Below are 17803 nucleotides of genomic sequence, written 5' to 3' on the forward strand. Positions count from 1 at the left end.
AACAGGACAATATTGGCTTTGTCTTAAAAGTTTCCAAAACTAATGTCAACTCAATCGGTTCATTAGTTAGCGAGATCTTAACGGACAAAAAAAACTTACTATATTATATAACACTATCCTCTACTCCCCTAGCGGCCTCTTGGGGCACTTTAGGTAGTGGAGGTTTTATTAGCAAAATCCTTTGGTACAGACAGACAGATATTTTGTTTCTTTATCATAAGGATGATGAAACAAGCTGCTAAGCTACAATTACAAAAACAAAATAATTAGAGGGAGGCTTAATTTAGCGTCCATTGTCCCTGATATTTCAGTGTATAGGACGTGGAGTGCATATATTGAATTATTTTAATCAGCTTGCTTTCAAAGCTTACAGTATTTATTTATACAGTGAATAGTTATTAATAGAGTGATTGCAACCCAAATATTTTTATTATCTACGTACCCTTTTTAATGGATCTAAAGGGATAAGACAATGGACTATAATTATTGGTTGAAAAGTTTGAATACTACAAGTTTGTCACCAACCAATCAAAACTTAATAAAAACTACCCAAAGTTTTTTATATGACGAATAACTATAGAATTGACCCCAATAATAATAAGTTTAATTCACTGCTTAACTAAATTAAGTTAGAGTGTAATGTGAAGCTAAAAAAAGATATTTCTAATACAAGGCGGAATGGTTAGGTCTAAAACAGGTGCAACTGATTTCCATGCAGAGTTTTCACACTCAAACAAAAGTCGTTCAATAAAAGGGTATGGTAATAAATGATAAAAAGTCTCCAAAGACTTAACTACTTGTTTCAGTTGCTGGATAGGATTTATAGCCCTTTAGCCGTTTAATGGTTGTTTGAAAGATATACAAAAATCAATGAACAAATTCAAACAGACGTATATCATATTTGTACAATGCACATTTCATCAAATTTATAAACTTCTACTATTTGTATTAGCACTAAATAGGGCAATATAAGTATTATATAAGTTTCAGCCTAAGTAAAAAAAGGAAAAAAAAACTTTAACATTACATATTTATTATATATGATCTGTAAAAGATTTTAAAGATTCCCTCTCTTAGTCAAAAATCCATTATTTATAAGTTTGAAATTGCATTCGAGGGGAATACGTGTTTCATATTAATTGATAAAAAACCATCAACATTATGGAGATCCGTACCAACCCACTCTTCTTTTATTTTAATCCCCCCCCACACCCCTCCTCCCTACCATATGTCCCTTTCCCTTTCAGTGACACAGTAATAAGTTAGCAGAACACCATGCCAGGCCTCAGCTAAACACCCCCTTCCCCACCCAGTCCCCTTCCCCAATTCTCCGGGGGGCTCCGGGGAACAGTGCCGGAGCTGGGGTGGGGAGAAGGGAGGGGGAATGGTGGTGTGGTGGCAGAATCGATATCAGTCAGCTGTGTTGCTGTGTGTGTGTGTGTGATAGTTGGTGGTTATCAGTCAAGATAGCCACTTGACTGACGGAAGGTCTGAAATTAAACCTGGAGGACCTAATTAAATTGTCTATTTTCCATGTAATTACCCCATAAGTGATTTACTGTAGTGCTTATAAAATTATTAGTGAATAATAAATAATGTAGCTATATAAACTTAAACTATAAACCAGAGAAAAAATAGTTTTCTGGTAAAAAATAAGTGATAATATCTATATATATACAACATGTAAATACAATTTTCACCTTTTAATAGAAATCTGATCTTTGTTAGTTTTATATCAGTTTTTGCAATATATCATGTTGCTAATATTATTTTTTATATGACTTCAAAATGATAAAACCATATTTAGTTACTTATACTTTTTGTTGGTGCATTGAAAAATAAAATGAATAAGTAAATACACATCGTTTTGCAATAGAAATGCTTAAAAAATAATAGTTGATAATATTTTTGAAAAATGATAAAAACCCTAATAAATAAAAACAAGCAATATTATGTCCAAAAGTAAAGGATAACAAAAAAGCACAGCAGGCTGGTTAAGGGAAGTAAAAAATCCTGTGTTTTCCCTTAATGTGCATAGTCGCGCACTGAATCCCTCCTCCCCTAGTTTAAATTCTTTAAATTCGTAATGCCTATTTCCCTGAGGGGGCTTAAAACCAGCCAGCCCAATAACTGCGTTGCGCTAACATTGCAAGGCTAGGCTACCAATATAACCAAATTTAGCCTACGAAAAACCATACCCAATCATCCCCAACCCAAACAAATTTACGGACTTACGGGCAAACATTGATAATTTTTTCAGACCATTGTTTCAGATGAAAATGTTCTTGCCAACCTAGCAAAATGTTGAATGTTAACATATCAAATAATTAATTTAATAAAAACTTCATGACAACCTAATTAATATCAAATATTTAAAAAAAAATAGTGAAATATTGTCTTTACAATGTAACAGAAAATAATGCTCAGATTAAGTGAAATAGAGAAAATATATATCATGACATAGAAAGAAATTGATTTAAATAGTTTAGCTGGAGAAGTTACCTAAGGTGAGCAAGCATTAATTTGTTATTAATTTCTGCTAAATTTAGATTGTAGTTTGTCAAACCCCAACAAATGGTGAGTATGGAATTCATCTCTTACGTATATTTTTAAACTCCACAAACTAGTCATTATTTAAGGTTTATTTAATTAGGAAAAGTTTGATTATAGTTAGGTTAGCAAGGTTTACTACCCCTGCAGGGGCTATGGGCTGGGGCGACCAGAGAATTCCAATAAACCCCATGAATAGCTTCATTTACTTAATTATTGATTGAATACTTATCAAAAACATTTAAAAAGCTTAACGTATTTTCAGTTTTACAAAGTATGACCAGTTTTTTTCATACACATATCGTATAAAATACATATCCTATTGACATTAAAAATTACTCTTTAATCCAACAATAAGAAATAAATTCTAGGACCACTAAAAAAGAGGGGTTGACCTACGTCCCCAGAAAGGAATTAAAACATTGAAAATTTTTAAACCTATCTACGAGATTCAATATTTTATTGCACACCCAAATACACTGGCATAGCCTAGTTTGTAAAATATTACCTATACTTTTTCCATCGCATATTCAAGATTTTAAAAAAGTCCTTAAAGTTTTTAGCCAATAAATGAGGGATCGAGTTTTTACAACTTTGGGGACAGTGTGATTTAAGTTCACTATTCCCTTCCTTCTTGAGAATATTTTAGTTTTGACCATCAACTAAATGAACCAACCAATCATATTTTTAAAAAGTCTAATTAGTTGTTTAGGGAACGAATAAGAAAACGTTATTATGCAACTTTGGGGAACAGTGTAATTTACAGTCCAATGTCCCATCCCTTCCTTAGAGTGTACTATTTAAACTGCATCTGTAATAATATGTATTCAGAATATTAATCTAATAAAATGCATTATTATCAGGGAGAAAGGAATTGGTTTTCAAGGAGTGAATGGATAATTATAGCGGTACCCAAATTTTTATTATACTCTCGCATTCAAAAACATGTGGTACTTTTATTGAATCATGATTGGTTGGATCAAACTAGCAGTCTACAATATTTTCTTCCAATAATCTTAATCTAAAGATGGGGTATTTTGTTTATCATCTTTGGGGATGCACATCAATTTATCGTCTATTGTCTTACCCATATACGAACCCTTTGAATTTCCATATTTTCATGCAGTTAGTTATATATTTCGTTATAAATAGAAGGTTTAACGTTTTCAAACATAATTAAAGCAACATTTCTTTAAAACAGACAGATGAACGTCCTACTTATTATATGATTGAATAGATATAAAAAGAGACAGTATTAGATATATATTGAATTTATGTCAACTCTAAAAAAAATGTTCATTTATTAATTAATTTATCCCTGACTACAATTCTCCTCTCAGCAGAATATATTTAATGCAAACATATTACGAGAAGTCTTTTCTATATTTTACTGCAAATTCTAGAGGAATGAGAAACTGTCCCAATTTTGTATAACTTTAGCGGAACAAGTTCCAATTACGTCATATTTTTCTTTCCCGAAAAAGAGAAGGGGGAAAGAAAAAAAAGAGAAGGGGGGAAGAAAGAAAAAATTCCTCCAAATTCTAGCAATGAATTATGGAATGTAAATATTGTTTGATTTAGTAAAACAAGTTTTGATGATTATTTTGTCGTAGCCTTTGGGTCATTAAATTCAAGTTAAACAACCCTAAGATAACTGGTCTATTAATACAACTAAGGCAATAGGTAGAGAAACATCTACAAGAAAACGCTTTGAATATGTTATCACATTTAAGTTGTATATTTTAATAGGCTAAGGCGTTTCTCCTAACTTTACATATTGTCATATTGACAGATAATTTTCAGAGATCAAAAGGGATAAGAAAAATGCAGATAAAGTGATGTACATCCCTAATAATGAAACACAAAATTACTCCTTCTGTAGATTGGAATAAGTGGTTGAAACGGTTGAACATTCAACTGTGTCATTATCATTATAAAACTTTGGGAATTAGTGTAGTGTAATAAACACCTCAATGTCACCTCCATCCCTGGATATTTTCCCTTATTAATTAATGACAGTTGCAAATCCTAACTTTTTGAAATACATATAACCCTGTAATTGTAAACATATGCTTGTCATGTTGCATATGAGTCCTATGATCTTTGAAATATGACAAATAACTTTCTGCTAAATACCTTTGAAATGAACATTTCTTGCAATATTCATTCAGCAAACGTTGAAAAGAGACAAAATGACCCCCTTTTCCCTCTCACAAACTCTAATTAACGTAATTAATGTTGAACTACGACATACAAAATAAATCAAAATAGGAATGCAACCTTATCAAACCTATTCAATATTTCATTTCTTTAGGTTTTCTCATATAAATAAGAAACCCAAATTCTTACCAGCAATTAAAATATAATGACCAGTAGAGAAATTTATTGAAAAGTCGAACCATAAAAAGATAATCATTTATCATTTCTTTATTTATTTATAAATTTGAAACGGGGGTTTAAAGTTTCTGTTACTAATAGGATCATGTTACATTTCCTAGAAAGTAGGCCTAAAATTGCCTTTCCCCATACATGCACTTAAAAGCAAGCAACTTATAGTGCCTATAAAAAAAAGTCATACAAATGGCCAATGATAGGCCAATGTACGTTGTAATTGACCAAAGGTAAAATGTAAACTGGCCTTTAATTGGTCAGTTGTATTGAATGACGTCATTATTTATAGGCACTATATATAAGCTGCTTCCTTTATATCCGAATTAAATGTTTATTTGTCTTACTATGTATGCCCATTTATCTCTATGACATTTACATATCTTTAAAAACAAAATTTCAATTTAAAAAAAAACTGCAGGTTGTGATTATAGGATGACATTCAAAATATGTATATTTGATTAATTTATCTATCTAAGTATTTTTCCTTTCTTTTCTAATTAGATGTAAGATTTCTTATTCGTTTGCTTAACAACTTTTGTGGCTTTTATTAAATTTTGATTAGTTGGTTCACAAAGTTGAGTGTCCAAACGTTTCAACTACTAATTGTTATCTACAGAAAGGGTAATTTTGTGTATCATCAATGGGGAGTTACATTATTTTATCGTCCAATGTCTTATCCCTTTAGATACTTGAAAATAAAAGGCAATTTCTTGAAGTGACATTTTTTTCTATGCCGGCCCAATACTTTCTTTTTAATATTTTTAAGTGTAGTAAAAACTCCGGTTCGCACATTTTTTAGGCCTATTCCCGTACCGTGCATAGCTACTTAAAGAAACGGAGGGATATTTTATCTGATAAAAAAAGAACACTACCTCTTTCTTTTTTGGAAAACAACCAAGCTAATACTGCTTAACCCACTACAAGAGACAAAATTATTAAAAATTGATTGCCAAAATCTAGATATATCTTCATATATTAAATAAATATAATTCATGGAAAATAGTTTGAAAAACATTCTAAATAAACATAATAGTCGCAGCAGCTATAATTTTAACTAGCGGAAAATTGAAGGCAAAAAGTTTATCATTCGTAAAAACATAACTAACCCCATAAATAAAATAAGATTACAATTCTTTTTTAAAGTTTATTGTACACTTATTTTAATAAATATTATAGAGTAGATTGTTAAGTATTCTAAATGTTAATCAAACACCATATAAAGGTCAAACTGTCTTTATAAATATTTATTCCACAATAAAATATGTCTTAGATTTAGAAAATTTTAATAAATTGAAAATACATAATCTAAAGTAAACTAAAATAAATGTTGCTTTAAGCCGAAATATTTAGCTTAAAACCTTTGTAGAAACAGCAAGTTTACACCATGAAAAGCAAAATCCTATTTTTTCTACATTACATTACATCTATATCTCTTTTAGCCCTGTGCGAACATACATTTTATATGTAGTTTCTAAAGCCATTTAACTTTGATGTAGCAGACTTACCCACTACCAAGGCTTAAATTAAACTGTGTCACTAGGGGCATAGAGTAACTTTAGGCACTATTTTATGATCTTGAACTTGTATGTTTACTGCTTTCCTTACTTTGCAGTCAAAACAAGCAGACCTTTGCGTACACACCACCAGTATGTGTGTGTGAGTGTGCGTGTGTGTGTGAGCTAGTGACATTGTGCATACTCTGTTTATACCTGGATGTTAAAACAGCTGATTGTTTACCTGACTAATTTTTTTCCAGGTAAAAGCATGGTATTCTATTTTAATAAGAATAACCTTATTGAAGAAAACAATAAGTGCCCTTTTTATTTTTCCATACTCGTGCAATTCATATAATATAAAGATACTGATCTTATCCAGGGAGGGAGGGGACAATGGCCGGTTTTTACACTAGTCCCCAAAATTTTATATCAACGTTTTCTTATTCGTTAGCTTAACAACTTTGGAGCTGAATTTTGATTTGTTGATTCATTAATTTGAGTGTCAATTTTAACCACTAGTTGTAATCTACAGAAAGGGTAATTTTTTGTATCATATTCATCATTGGGATTTTTCATCAATTTATCGGCCATTGTCTCATTCATTCCTTTAGATTCCTGAATCTTACAATTTCATTGCAATTTTTTAAAAATTATTAGGTTGTAGCAATATTTCTTTTTTTGTCTGCCGCTTTTAAAAATACCCATTCGTTGGATAAATTACGAGCCTCATTTCTTAAGGTTAAGATCGTAACAATGATTAAAGCATCCAAAGCTGATTTTTTGGTCATTGATTATATGTGAAATAAATAGAATAGAGGACTTTAATGTTGATAGTGGTGCAGCAACTGTTGAACTACGGTATGTCTGTACGTTATATTGCATTCAGATTTAATTTTGAGGAAGTGAAACAGTTATAAATTAAAATTTTATGTTTGTAATGAAGTACATGTTTTTATGACATATAATAAAGATAAAATTGGCTGATCTCAGATTGTTGGGTATGCTTTGTAGGCGTCCAAAAGTTGTTTAGGCCTTTTTTTTACAAACAGACAAAAATATAACTATTAGTTTAGCCTGTAAGATAAAAAGTATAAAAAGGGAATAGCCGATTTGACAGAGAACAAAATATATGAAAAAACAGGCCGACAGGCCGATAGGTTGATTGTAGAGAATTGGAAAATGTTAAGAAAAAAACTAAGAGTTGTAAGATTAATTATTGTTTGGATTTGTTTGCGACACTTTTCCAACAAAAATAACACTTTCTCTCTTTTCTTGATTAGGACCCATTCAGGGATATAAAGGGATAAGACAATGGCTGATAAATTGATGTGTATCCCAAATGATGATACACAATATCATCCCCCTTGAAGATAATAATTAGTAGTTAAAACGTTTAAACACTCAGATTAATGAACCAATTTAATTTTATAAAATCCTTCAAAGTTGTTGAGCCAACGAATAAAAAAATGTTACTACAAAAGTTTGAGGACTTTTGTAATAAACAGCCCAATGTGTATTTCCTCCCTGGGAACCATTTCATTTAGTGGTTGCCAAAAATATGTCTCCAAACAATGGTTGCCAAAGTTATTGTAAATGGGCTGAATAATTATTGAAAAGAGTGTAAAAGGGTTGGTCTTTTACTAACATAATGTTACCAAAATATTTTAAAGCAAGGATCGTGAATTTAAAATATATGTTGTTTACTGGGTGATATTCACTTTCTAACCAATATCAAACAGAAGAAAACAATAAACAAAAACTAATTTATTAGACTAAAATTTTGAAGCCATCTGAAAAAAGTTAAGGAATAGAAGACTCTACTCTTAAAAATATGACAACTAAAGTTTTAAACAATTATTCATTGTCAAGTATTTAGTGCCAGAAAAATAAGGGATAAGGGACAAAAAACTTTAAAAAAAAAATAAATTAAATATTTAGATTTTGATATAAAATATTTTAACTAAAAAGCCCAACATCGTTCTCTTACCACCGCAGTTTTATGGCGAAAAAAAATATTTTTTTTTCTTTCTGTAAAACAATTTCCAAGTTTATGACTTATGTTGGCAAATATAAGAATTAAGGTATAGGAGAAGGAATCACTTGGAATAATGGAAATTTAATATTGGGTCTTATTCAAATTATATCACAAAGACCCCAAATACATACGAGATACCCTATCCTTCCGTCTCCATGGTACTCGTACTCATATTACAATTTTCCAGGGCACAATGACCGTCTCTAGTTTTGGAAGCGAAGCTACTCTACAATTCCAGACATTTTGGATGGCCCTATTTTTTAGCCTTAGAAATAGAAGAGAGGGAGGGGACTTTGGGCTTGTTTTACACTACTTCTTAAAGTTTTATAATAACGCTTTCTTATTCGTTGGCTTAATAACTTTAGGGACATTTATTGACTTTTGATTAGTTGGTTGATTAAGTTGAGTTTCTAAACTTCACTAATTATAATCTTAAGAATTGGTAATTTTTTGTTTCATCATTTAAGATGTACAAAAATTTACCGGCCATTGTCTTATCCCTTTAGTTCCCTATTAAATTTAAATAATCAGTGCAGTGGTTGAAAAAGATGTATAGTAGTTATACCGTAATTAAACAATATAAAGATACACAGTAGAAAAAATTACAATAGAGATATGTTCATTTTCACTAACAGTACTTCGCTATTATTTAGCATGGTCATTCTTGTTAGAAGCGTCACATCTTGTAACATGAACATTAGTTACTCAATCGATATATTATTTCTTGGATGTTGCACCAAATTTTCATGTACTCTAACAAAGTTATACTTGCAGCTGGCTAATAGATAACGATACTCTTCATCAACGACCCTTAACCATATCTCCTCCTCTCATTATAAATGAACGAACTGAACAATAAATTAGGTCCAGGTTAGCAAGCTAAATTGAAGAAAACTATTCCCCTGTCAATATATCCACGTATATCCTATATCCATTCGTTACCCAAATATTTTCTCTCATACCAAACTAAATTTTAAACATGTATTCTTTTCATTTTAATCAATTACTAAAAATCAATTAAAAGAAAGATTAGATTTAATTCTAATAAGTTTTGAATTCCAAGACAATGAAAAGAATTAGATAATAAATTAACTTTTGTAAGATTGATAGAATATATCATTTAAATTAATACTAATGGACATAAGAACATAAAGTTTTTATGGTTTATGTCATTTTATTGTTGATTTACATGTTTTCTACTTTGACATTAGACAAACCTATCACTGTATTTAATGCTATATGATACTTAGATGCAGCTGTAGCCAGTAAAGGAAAATTTTGATGAAATTATTTTTGTCTGCTGGAAAAAGGGTCTCGCTATTTGAGGCAAGTAGTTGTCTGGGATATACATCTATACTTATACAAAGTAAGCCCCTTGAAATAATCCAAACCACTATTCCATTCACATAAGAAAATCTGACCAATACCTTTTATATCGATTATTTTTGCTTGCTTGTTTTACTAATTAATCTTTCCAAGAGGTAAAATTGCATTTGTACAGTTGTTTTTTATTTAAATTATATATATATGCAGTTTTTTTTTTGTTTTTTTCAATTTCTGAAATGTGCCCTTTTAAAAACTATAAATAAATGTTAAAAATATTAAACAAAACTGTTTGCAACATGAAAAATCTTTCGAATCCCAATATGTGTTTAAAATCAAGAATTAAGATATAAGTATTAAGTAGGCATATTGCAAATAAAAATTAAATTACAAATAAAACAAGAAAAAATTCTATGGATAGCTTTGCAAAATTCCAACGTAAAAGAGGGATTGGTTCTAGATTTGAAGACTAGGCCTAACAAAGATGGTATTAATTTTTGATTTTTGGTGTATTATTCGTAGAGAATTGTCTATAATACGAAACTATTAATGATTTTTTCGTATGGCTTATAATCAGTTCTTTTTTAATCATTTTCGCAGCCATTCTGGAAATTTTATGATAGAAAGTCGGTCAGGGTTTTATCTCAGTGCTAAGAATATAACATTACCTATCCCTTATATTCCTGACATGCAAATAATTTTATTACGAGATCCTGTGCAGTTTGCAGTATGCAAAACAAATCTTTTTCAAGGACTTCTCAAAGGATCTTTTATCAGGGAGGGATATTTCATCTGTAGACAATCGTTGTGCGTTAACAAAGGGATAAATTTTGTTTTAGGAAAATTATGCTTTATTTGTGAACTAGCAGCTTTACCCCATGCATCTAGGGGCCCTGTATTCGAAGGGGTAGGGAAAGACAGAAAAAAGTCTAAAACCATACTGGGACCTACATGAGGCATCCTTGAAATAGATAGTTCTATCTGTTTTGTAGTTAAAGAAATCTTTAGCAGTAAAAACCTTACTACTTTATCTTAGAATAACAATAAAATATTTATAACTAAAGCTGGTGGAAAAGAAAAATCTATTCCAGTTTTCCTATCCCTTTAAAAAGTCAATAGGTATAGAAATTATAGAATTTCGCGTTGACTGCGAATTAATGCGTTTTAAACTATTTGTTTTACAAATCATCTGATTGATTTTAGTTAACATACATGCTTCTTAAATGTTCAATCATAATTTTGGTAATTATTATCCTTGTTGATAGAATGTACGTACAATAAAAGACATTCCAAAAAGACATAAAGGTATTTAAGCATTGAAGCTACATATTTTGACTCTCTGATTGTCAAATCAGAGAATATTAGGTGACTTTTTTAAAAACAAAAAAACATATAGCTATTATTATTATGTTAAAGTCTACTTTTCCCCAAATATACATAACCTTACCCGGTCCTGTAAGAAGCTTCACTGTAAATGAGAACTCTATCAGGCAAGCAATTAGCGAGTATATCAGTACAGACACGTAAACAAACAAACATCATGATACTTTATATAAGGATACTAAATGCCTATTTTTTGCGATATTGTCCCAGGTACATAAATTGTTGGACACAAAAAGTATGCATCTATTTTATAGACAGTTTGTTTCCAAGCAAGCATTGCTTTTAATGCTGGGCTCGGTAGCCCATCCTTTTATGGTGGTTTTTGAAATATAAGATAGCAAATTGGCTAGCAATACAGTTTCTTATATAACATGTGGGTTGACTAAACACTAAGCAGCCACGATTGTATTGTTGGCTTTCAGCTGCGGTCAAAAGACATTCTTTGCAGCTGAGAATTTAACGTACAATATGTGATTGTTGTGTTATGAGTCGATGCAAATTTACTTTTACAAATTGAATTGTAAAGGGAGAGGGAGAGGTGATGCAGTTGATGCTTGTTCATTAGAAATTGTTGAAACTGCAGTTGCCGAGCCCTGTAAATAATACTCTTAATGATATATTTTTTGTGCATTTTTCAATAAAGAATTAAAAATACTACTTAGAATAATGACATTTTGAAAAGGACAACAGAATGCAAAATAGAAAAAATAAGAAATATTAATATTTTTTTTTTATTCTAAATATGTTTAAAACTATCTTCTATAATACAAAGTATGATGTCTGTCCGTCCGTCCGTCTAAAGCTTAAGATCTCGGTAACCACTGAACCAATTGGATTATACTCTTCAGGGAATATACCTACTGGTCCTGTGGTGGTTTTAGGCTATTTTCTTGGGGAGGGGGGGGGGGGTTGGTGGTAGGACACCCTCAATCCCACCCAAAAACAAAAAATACCCCCCCCCCTAAATTTTCTTTTTTTATAATTTTTTTCGTATATGTTTTGGGAATTCGCCATTTATTCACGAAAATTGGCGACCCATTCGCAATATTTTCAGCTGGGTAGGTAATAGAAGATGTAATGATTCCCATACTCGCATTATTTTTTTTAGGCACGTGCATAATTTTTTTTTAATTACCTCTTTGAGCACAGCTCCTAGAGGCTAGGGGCGAAGCCGATAGTTTAATAATTAAACGCATTCCGTTACAGGCATTAGAACAAATCATTGTGAAAGAATCTAATCTTAATATAACAATCTTGTCAATAGTTTAAAACAAGGATTACACCATATTACTAAGCGAAGCTAACCAAAATTTTAAATGAATAGAATAAATAAATTGTTGACATCTATTCTCATACATAATAGAAACGTTTATAGAACTGCTTTGCTATAAATGTTACATGAATTATATTGCCAAATTTTAAATCAGGACGGACAAACTGACCCTAATTTTAGTAAAAGCTCCGCTTTAATAATTCTTTGAGGGAGGAAAAACATTCATTTTTTATCTAGTAAAGAAGGTGTATCAACTATTTTTTTTATAGCTAGCCGGTTCTTTTAGTAAGTAGTAGATGTAAAATTTTTCATAGAATTCAGATATGCAATCGGTTTTTTTGTAGACCTCTTATTTTTTAAGTAATTTAAGTTTAAAAAAAAAAAAAATTAAGTCGATTTTAAGGTACTAAAATGCAACAAAAAAAAGAAAGAAAATGGTCATTATGAACAAAAATAGTAAGATCTTTAATTTGACACCTTACTTTTTCAATTCTGTCAGGTAATTATTGAAAAAATCGATTTTTTTAAACCCACGAGAATAAAAACTTTGAACTTAATTTTATTATTTCACAAATAAAAAAATATGGGTTCATATATACCATTAGAATCAGAAAAATATTACGAATCCATTGTAAGCAAAATTGAAAAAAAAAGTTTACAATATAGTATATAAACTACAATAAAAGGAATTATATGAAAATATCATATTATGTTGTACAGGCAACGTCTTAATTCTTCAATTGAGTATAAAAATGGGAAGGGGGTAAAGAGGGGGTAAAGAGGGGGTAAAAAAGGGAAGACAATAGTGTTGTCTGAACAAAAAAAAAAAATTGGCCATTTCTGTAATTTTTTAATTTTTTAATTTTTTTCAATTTTGCTTACAATGGATTCGTAATATTTTTCTGATTGTAATGGTATATATGAACCCATGTTTTTTATGTCTGTTTGAGAAAATATTTAGGTCTAAAGTTTTTATTATACCGAGGTTAAAAAAATAGATTTTTTCAATAATTACTCAACAGAATTTTAAAAGTAAGGTGTCAAATTAAAGATCTTACTATTTTTGTTCTTACTGACCATTTTCTTCTTTTATTTTGTTGCGTTTTAGTACCTTAAAACCGACTTAATTATTTTTTTTAAAAACTTAAATTACTTAAAAAATAAGAGGTCTACAAAAAAACCGATTGCATATTTGAATTCTATGAAAAATTTTACATCTACTACTTACTAAAAGAACCGGCTAGCTATAAAAAAAAAAGTTGATACAACTTCTTTAATTAATTTTACATAAGGGAATAGAAACGTCATAGTTAATAAATTTAATTTTATAGAAAAAAATTCTAATTTTAATATATAATTAAATATTTTGTATTTTTTTCTCTAGTTTTTGAAAATAGATTGGGTTAACCAAACCTAACAGATATTATGTTTTAAATTCTTTAAATAATTCATTTTTTAATAACTTATGATTTTAACAAAATACATTAATTTGCTGTAAAATAACCTTTTTCAACATTTAATTTTTACATTTACCTTTGGTCAAAAATGTGTTTTCAACCCCTTTAGAGCACTTGTCCTGTGGGACTCTCTTAACTAATAACCTAATCTCCTAAAAAAAGCATTCAAAATATTTTTTTCTTCAAAAGTCTGTATGTTGTCTTTTTGTAAAAATGAAATTGCCAAGTATGCTTTAAATTTTGTATTTTCTATTTGATGCCTTAGATAAATGAATATTACATGGATTTTCATGTCTTATAATAAAGTGAAACACACAGCGGGCTAAAATTACGATTTCCCTTCCACCCTCTTTACCCCATTCCTTCTTCTCCTACTAGAAGAACGAAATGACCAATAAACGAAGTTCCATGTTAGCAAGGTAAATTGACGACTATTTATCCCCTGTCATAATATCCACGCATATTCTACATCCATTCTTAAATATTTTTTGCAGAAATGTTAAGTAAATTATTTGCACATGAGGTCAAACATGTAATTCATTTCAGGCTCCATTCAACACAATTATCATCTGCTGTCGTGCCGTGTCGCCGTGCTTCCTGGCTCCCGCGGCCAGTGTGTGACGTCAGCACCAGCAGTCTAGGAGGGGAGAACAGGAAGAAAATCCGCAGGACGAGTGTGACATCAGGAAAATCCGCGAAGCTGCCAGAAAATGACGGAGGACGTGGCAGACAGGTGATTGAAAGCATTCTTATCTTTACAGTGTTTGTGTACATTGTCCGGGGTACAGGAATACGTAACCAGCGCGAAATTCAAACCACCTGCTAATTCAGTTGGTGGTTTCATTAAATAACAGCCAAAGTTACATTATGCTTAAAATTGATACAATTTTCTAGTATGGTAACCGATTAATATCCGCTGGATTATAACTAGTTCTCAGTCATACTGAAAAATCATGTCACAGGCAATTTTCCACGACAATTAGACTTAAAGCATAAAGTAGTACCGTTTAGTTAGTTAGGGCCTTTGGCCCTGTGGAGGTACCAAAACTGGTTTTAATCCTAACATTTTTCATTTTAATATCCCCGGAGAGCAGTCTGCAATACAATGTAATAGATTACCACTAAGATATTTTTTCTTTTACTTTTCCATTTCCCTAATATTTAGAGTACTTAACATGATTACGTTACAATAATTTACTTGATTTTTACCAGTTTTGCACAGTCTTAACTCGCAGATGCTTGCAAGTTATGAATACGTGAATAAAACAAAATATTTTAAAGAACGTGTCATAACTTTTGTGATTTTTAAAAATAGCTAGTCGGTGTTTTTAGTAAGTAGTAGATGTAAAATGATCCATAGAATTTAGATTTGTAATCGTTTTTTTATACCTTTTATTTTTGAAGAAATTAAAGTTTTAAAAAGAAGTTGGTTTTAAGGTACTAAAACTTTGAACTTTGGGAGCTCGTCACAAATGGGTTAAGAAAAATCACAAAAGTTAGGTCATGTTCTTTGAGAATTGTTATATCTGTTTAACAATGATGACAACATCTATAAAAACATAGCTTAATTTTTAAGATTGTCAGACTAACGAACATTAATAAATGTAACAAAGCATTTTATATTAAAAAATTGTGAGGTGTTCTGAAAGCAACAAAAATCTCTCAATACAGGGTGACTACCCTTCCACTGCGGCTCGCTCACTTATAGAAATAGGAAACTTATTAAAGTTTTACTCAACACACGAAATTGTAACAATTTTCATGAGAAAAACGCATTTTATAAGGCATACAAAACGCTCTAATTTACGTTCTATTTAACGTAATTTTAAAATTTTTTTTGCTGTTTATTTTATTTTACATATACTTTTATCATTTTATCAAAAAAAAATTTATCTTTTTTCATCATTTTTTGGAGAAATTAATGCTTAAACTAAGGGTATCTTTAGACGCAAAATTGACGCACTTAGAATAAAAAATGCGTATTGAGTACAAAGGGGGGATAATTTCAAGTCATGAATGTTCTAAAAATATCTTTTTTTCCATAAAATTTTAATGTTTAGTCCACCCCACGTCACCCCGAAAATTATACATTAATTTAGGAAGATAATTTTTGTAGAATAATTACAGAATTTTCAACTTTATGGACTCTGAAAGTATAGTTAAGATCAAAGGCGTGCAAAAGGTTGGTATAGGGGTTGTTTACACCACCCTTGTAAAATTAAGGGGGATGGATACACCTCCTTAGGTGTCCACCCATGTCCACCCTCTTGACAAGAGCCTACACCCTCAGATACACCCCCTATAAATTCCAAGGGGGTGTAAAGGAAATAAATTTACACCCCTTAAAATAAAGTGGGGTTGGGGTTGTTTAAGGAGGAGGGTGTATATAAGCAAGTCACAGATTCAGATAATTATATGCTATCTATTTTTAGATAAATTAATTACCAGACTTTACTAAAATAATCTTGCAATATTCTGTACAACTGTACTGTACAACTTTTAATTAGTAAATTGATACATGAGGAAGCTCTCATATATATGTAGGGGGGGGGGGGGGGAGTTAATGCAACCATCCCATAATCAATTAATCCAAATTTTGTTATGAAAATTGTCATGTGTAATCCTTGGTAGGTCTGTTTTTCAAAATTTAACAAAAAGTTAAGCTTAAGGGGGGGGGGGGTGGGAAGGCAACCATCACGTAATCAATGCACAAAAGGCACTTAGAATTCAAATTTCATTACAAAACTTGGCATGAGTAATCCAATTTTCCCAAAATGGAACAAAAAGTTGGAAAAGTAATGGCTAATGGCTGTTTGCTCAGCTGTTTAGCCGTTTTTGGGCTATTTTCAGGGCAAATCCATCAATAATCATGTAGGAATCATCCATTAGGGATAGGGTTTAATGGGTGCTGAGCTGAAAAATACTACCAAAAATAGTGGCAGCTGGGTAATGGCTTATAAGGATATAAAAAAATTGAATATTTCCATGGAATTAAACTTTTCTTAATTAACATTATAACTCATTGACATATTACTAGAAGAACTTTTTTTAATTTCTAGATTTCGCTGTCATAACAGCTAAAAACTGCTAAAAATGGCTGAGAACAGCTGTCAACAGCCAAAAGTATATATTGTAGATTAAATCATCCCGCCCTGGAAAAATTTTGATAAAAGTTTTGCCCCCAGTAAAAATTGGTTGATTTAAGCAAAAAAATGACCCATGCTAAATATTTTTTCTGTGATGCAATAATTGTGACCTCATGAGCACTGCAAAGTTTTTGAAATCTGCAAAAAAAATGTTATTTTAGTTCTTTTGTGTGATCTCAATTTTAAAGATTTTTACAAAATTTTGATTCTAGTATGTCAATATAAACCTGAAATTTACCAAAAAAATTGGAGCAGTCTCAATTATAACATATGAAGGTGTAGCAAGTAATCTGCAAAGTCAAATTTCATTTTTGCAGAGTTTTTCTTACATAACTTAAAAATATAAATTTTAATTTTGTTTTTCATTTAGATGCAGTAACTACTGGACCAGGCAGTTTCAAAATTTTAGCTCAAAATTCAATCAATTTTGCTCACCTTCCAGTTCTAACCCCCCCCCCCCCTTTATTGATAAGAAGACCATTAATTTTTGGGGGGTTTCCCTCAAAGTTTTTACACAGATAGTGTTAGTATTTATAGTAAATTATGACCTCAAAAATTGTATTATATATGTATGCAATTTTGACTTTGGAAGATGTGACATGTCTAGGGAAGGTTTTTTTTAAAAACATACTTTTGATTTAATGTATGTTAAATTATACCAATAACCATATACCACCCACTTAACAGCTAGAACTGGCTGGAAACAGCTGGGAGTGGTCAAGAGTATGATGAGTAGATAGGGCTTTTGA

At 30.7% G+C, this 17803-nt stretch overlaps 1 protein-coding gene across 9 annotated transcripts in view; it reads left to right on the plus strand.

Annotated features, from left to right (window-relative positions):
- The first annotated feature begins 2258 nt into the window (after positions 1 to 2258).
- Positions 2259 to 17803, plus strand: part of LOC145322022 (uncharacterized) — a 57877-nt gene continuing 42332 nt past the window's right edge. For 6 of the 9 annotated variants that reach the window (XR_013880490.1, XM_080163754.1, XM_080163757.1 and 3 more), the window contains exons 1-2: positions 6550 to 6697; positions 14455 to 14641. Coding sequence is in view for 8 of the 9 variants with exons in the window: in XM_080163754.1 (XP_080019880.1) it covers positions 14619 to 14641 (23 nt within the window). In the remaining variant the exon portion in view is untranslated. Of the gene's footprint in view, positions 2508 to 6549; positions 6698 to 14454; positions 14642 to 17803 lie in introns of those variants that run through there. The other 3 variants (XM_080163755.1, XM_080163761.1, XM_080163759.1) reach the window with 2 other exon arrangements.

Source organism: Acartia tonsa, chromosome 6 (genome assembly GCF_053477335.1).
Source record: "Acartia tonsa isolate MP-2025a chromosome 6, ASM5347733v1, whole genome shotgun sequence".
Classification (NCBI taxonomy): Eukaryota; Metazoa; Arthropoda; class Copepoda; order Calanoida; family Acartiidae; genus Acartia; species Acartia tonsa.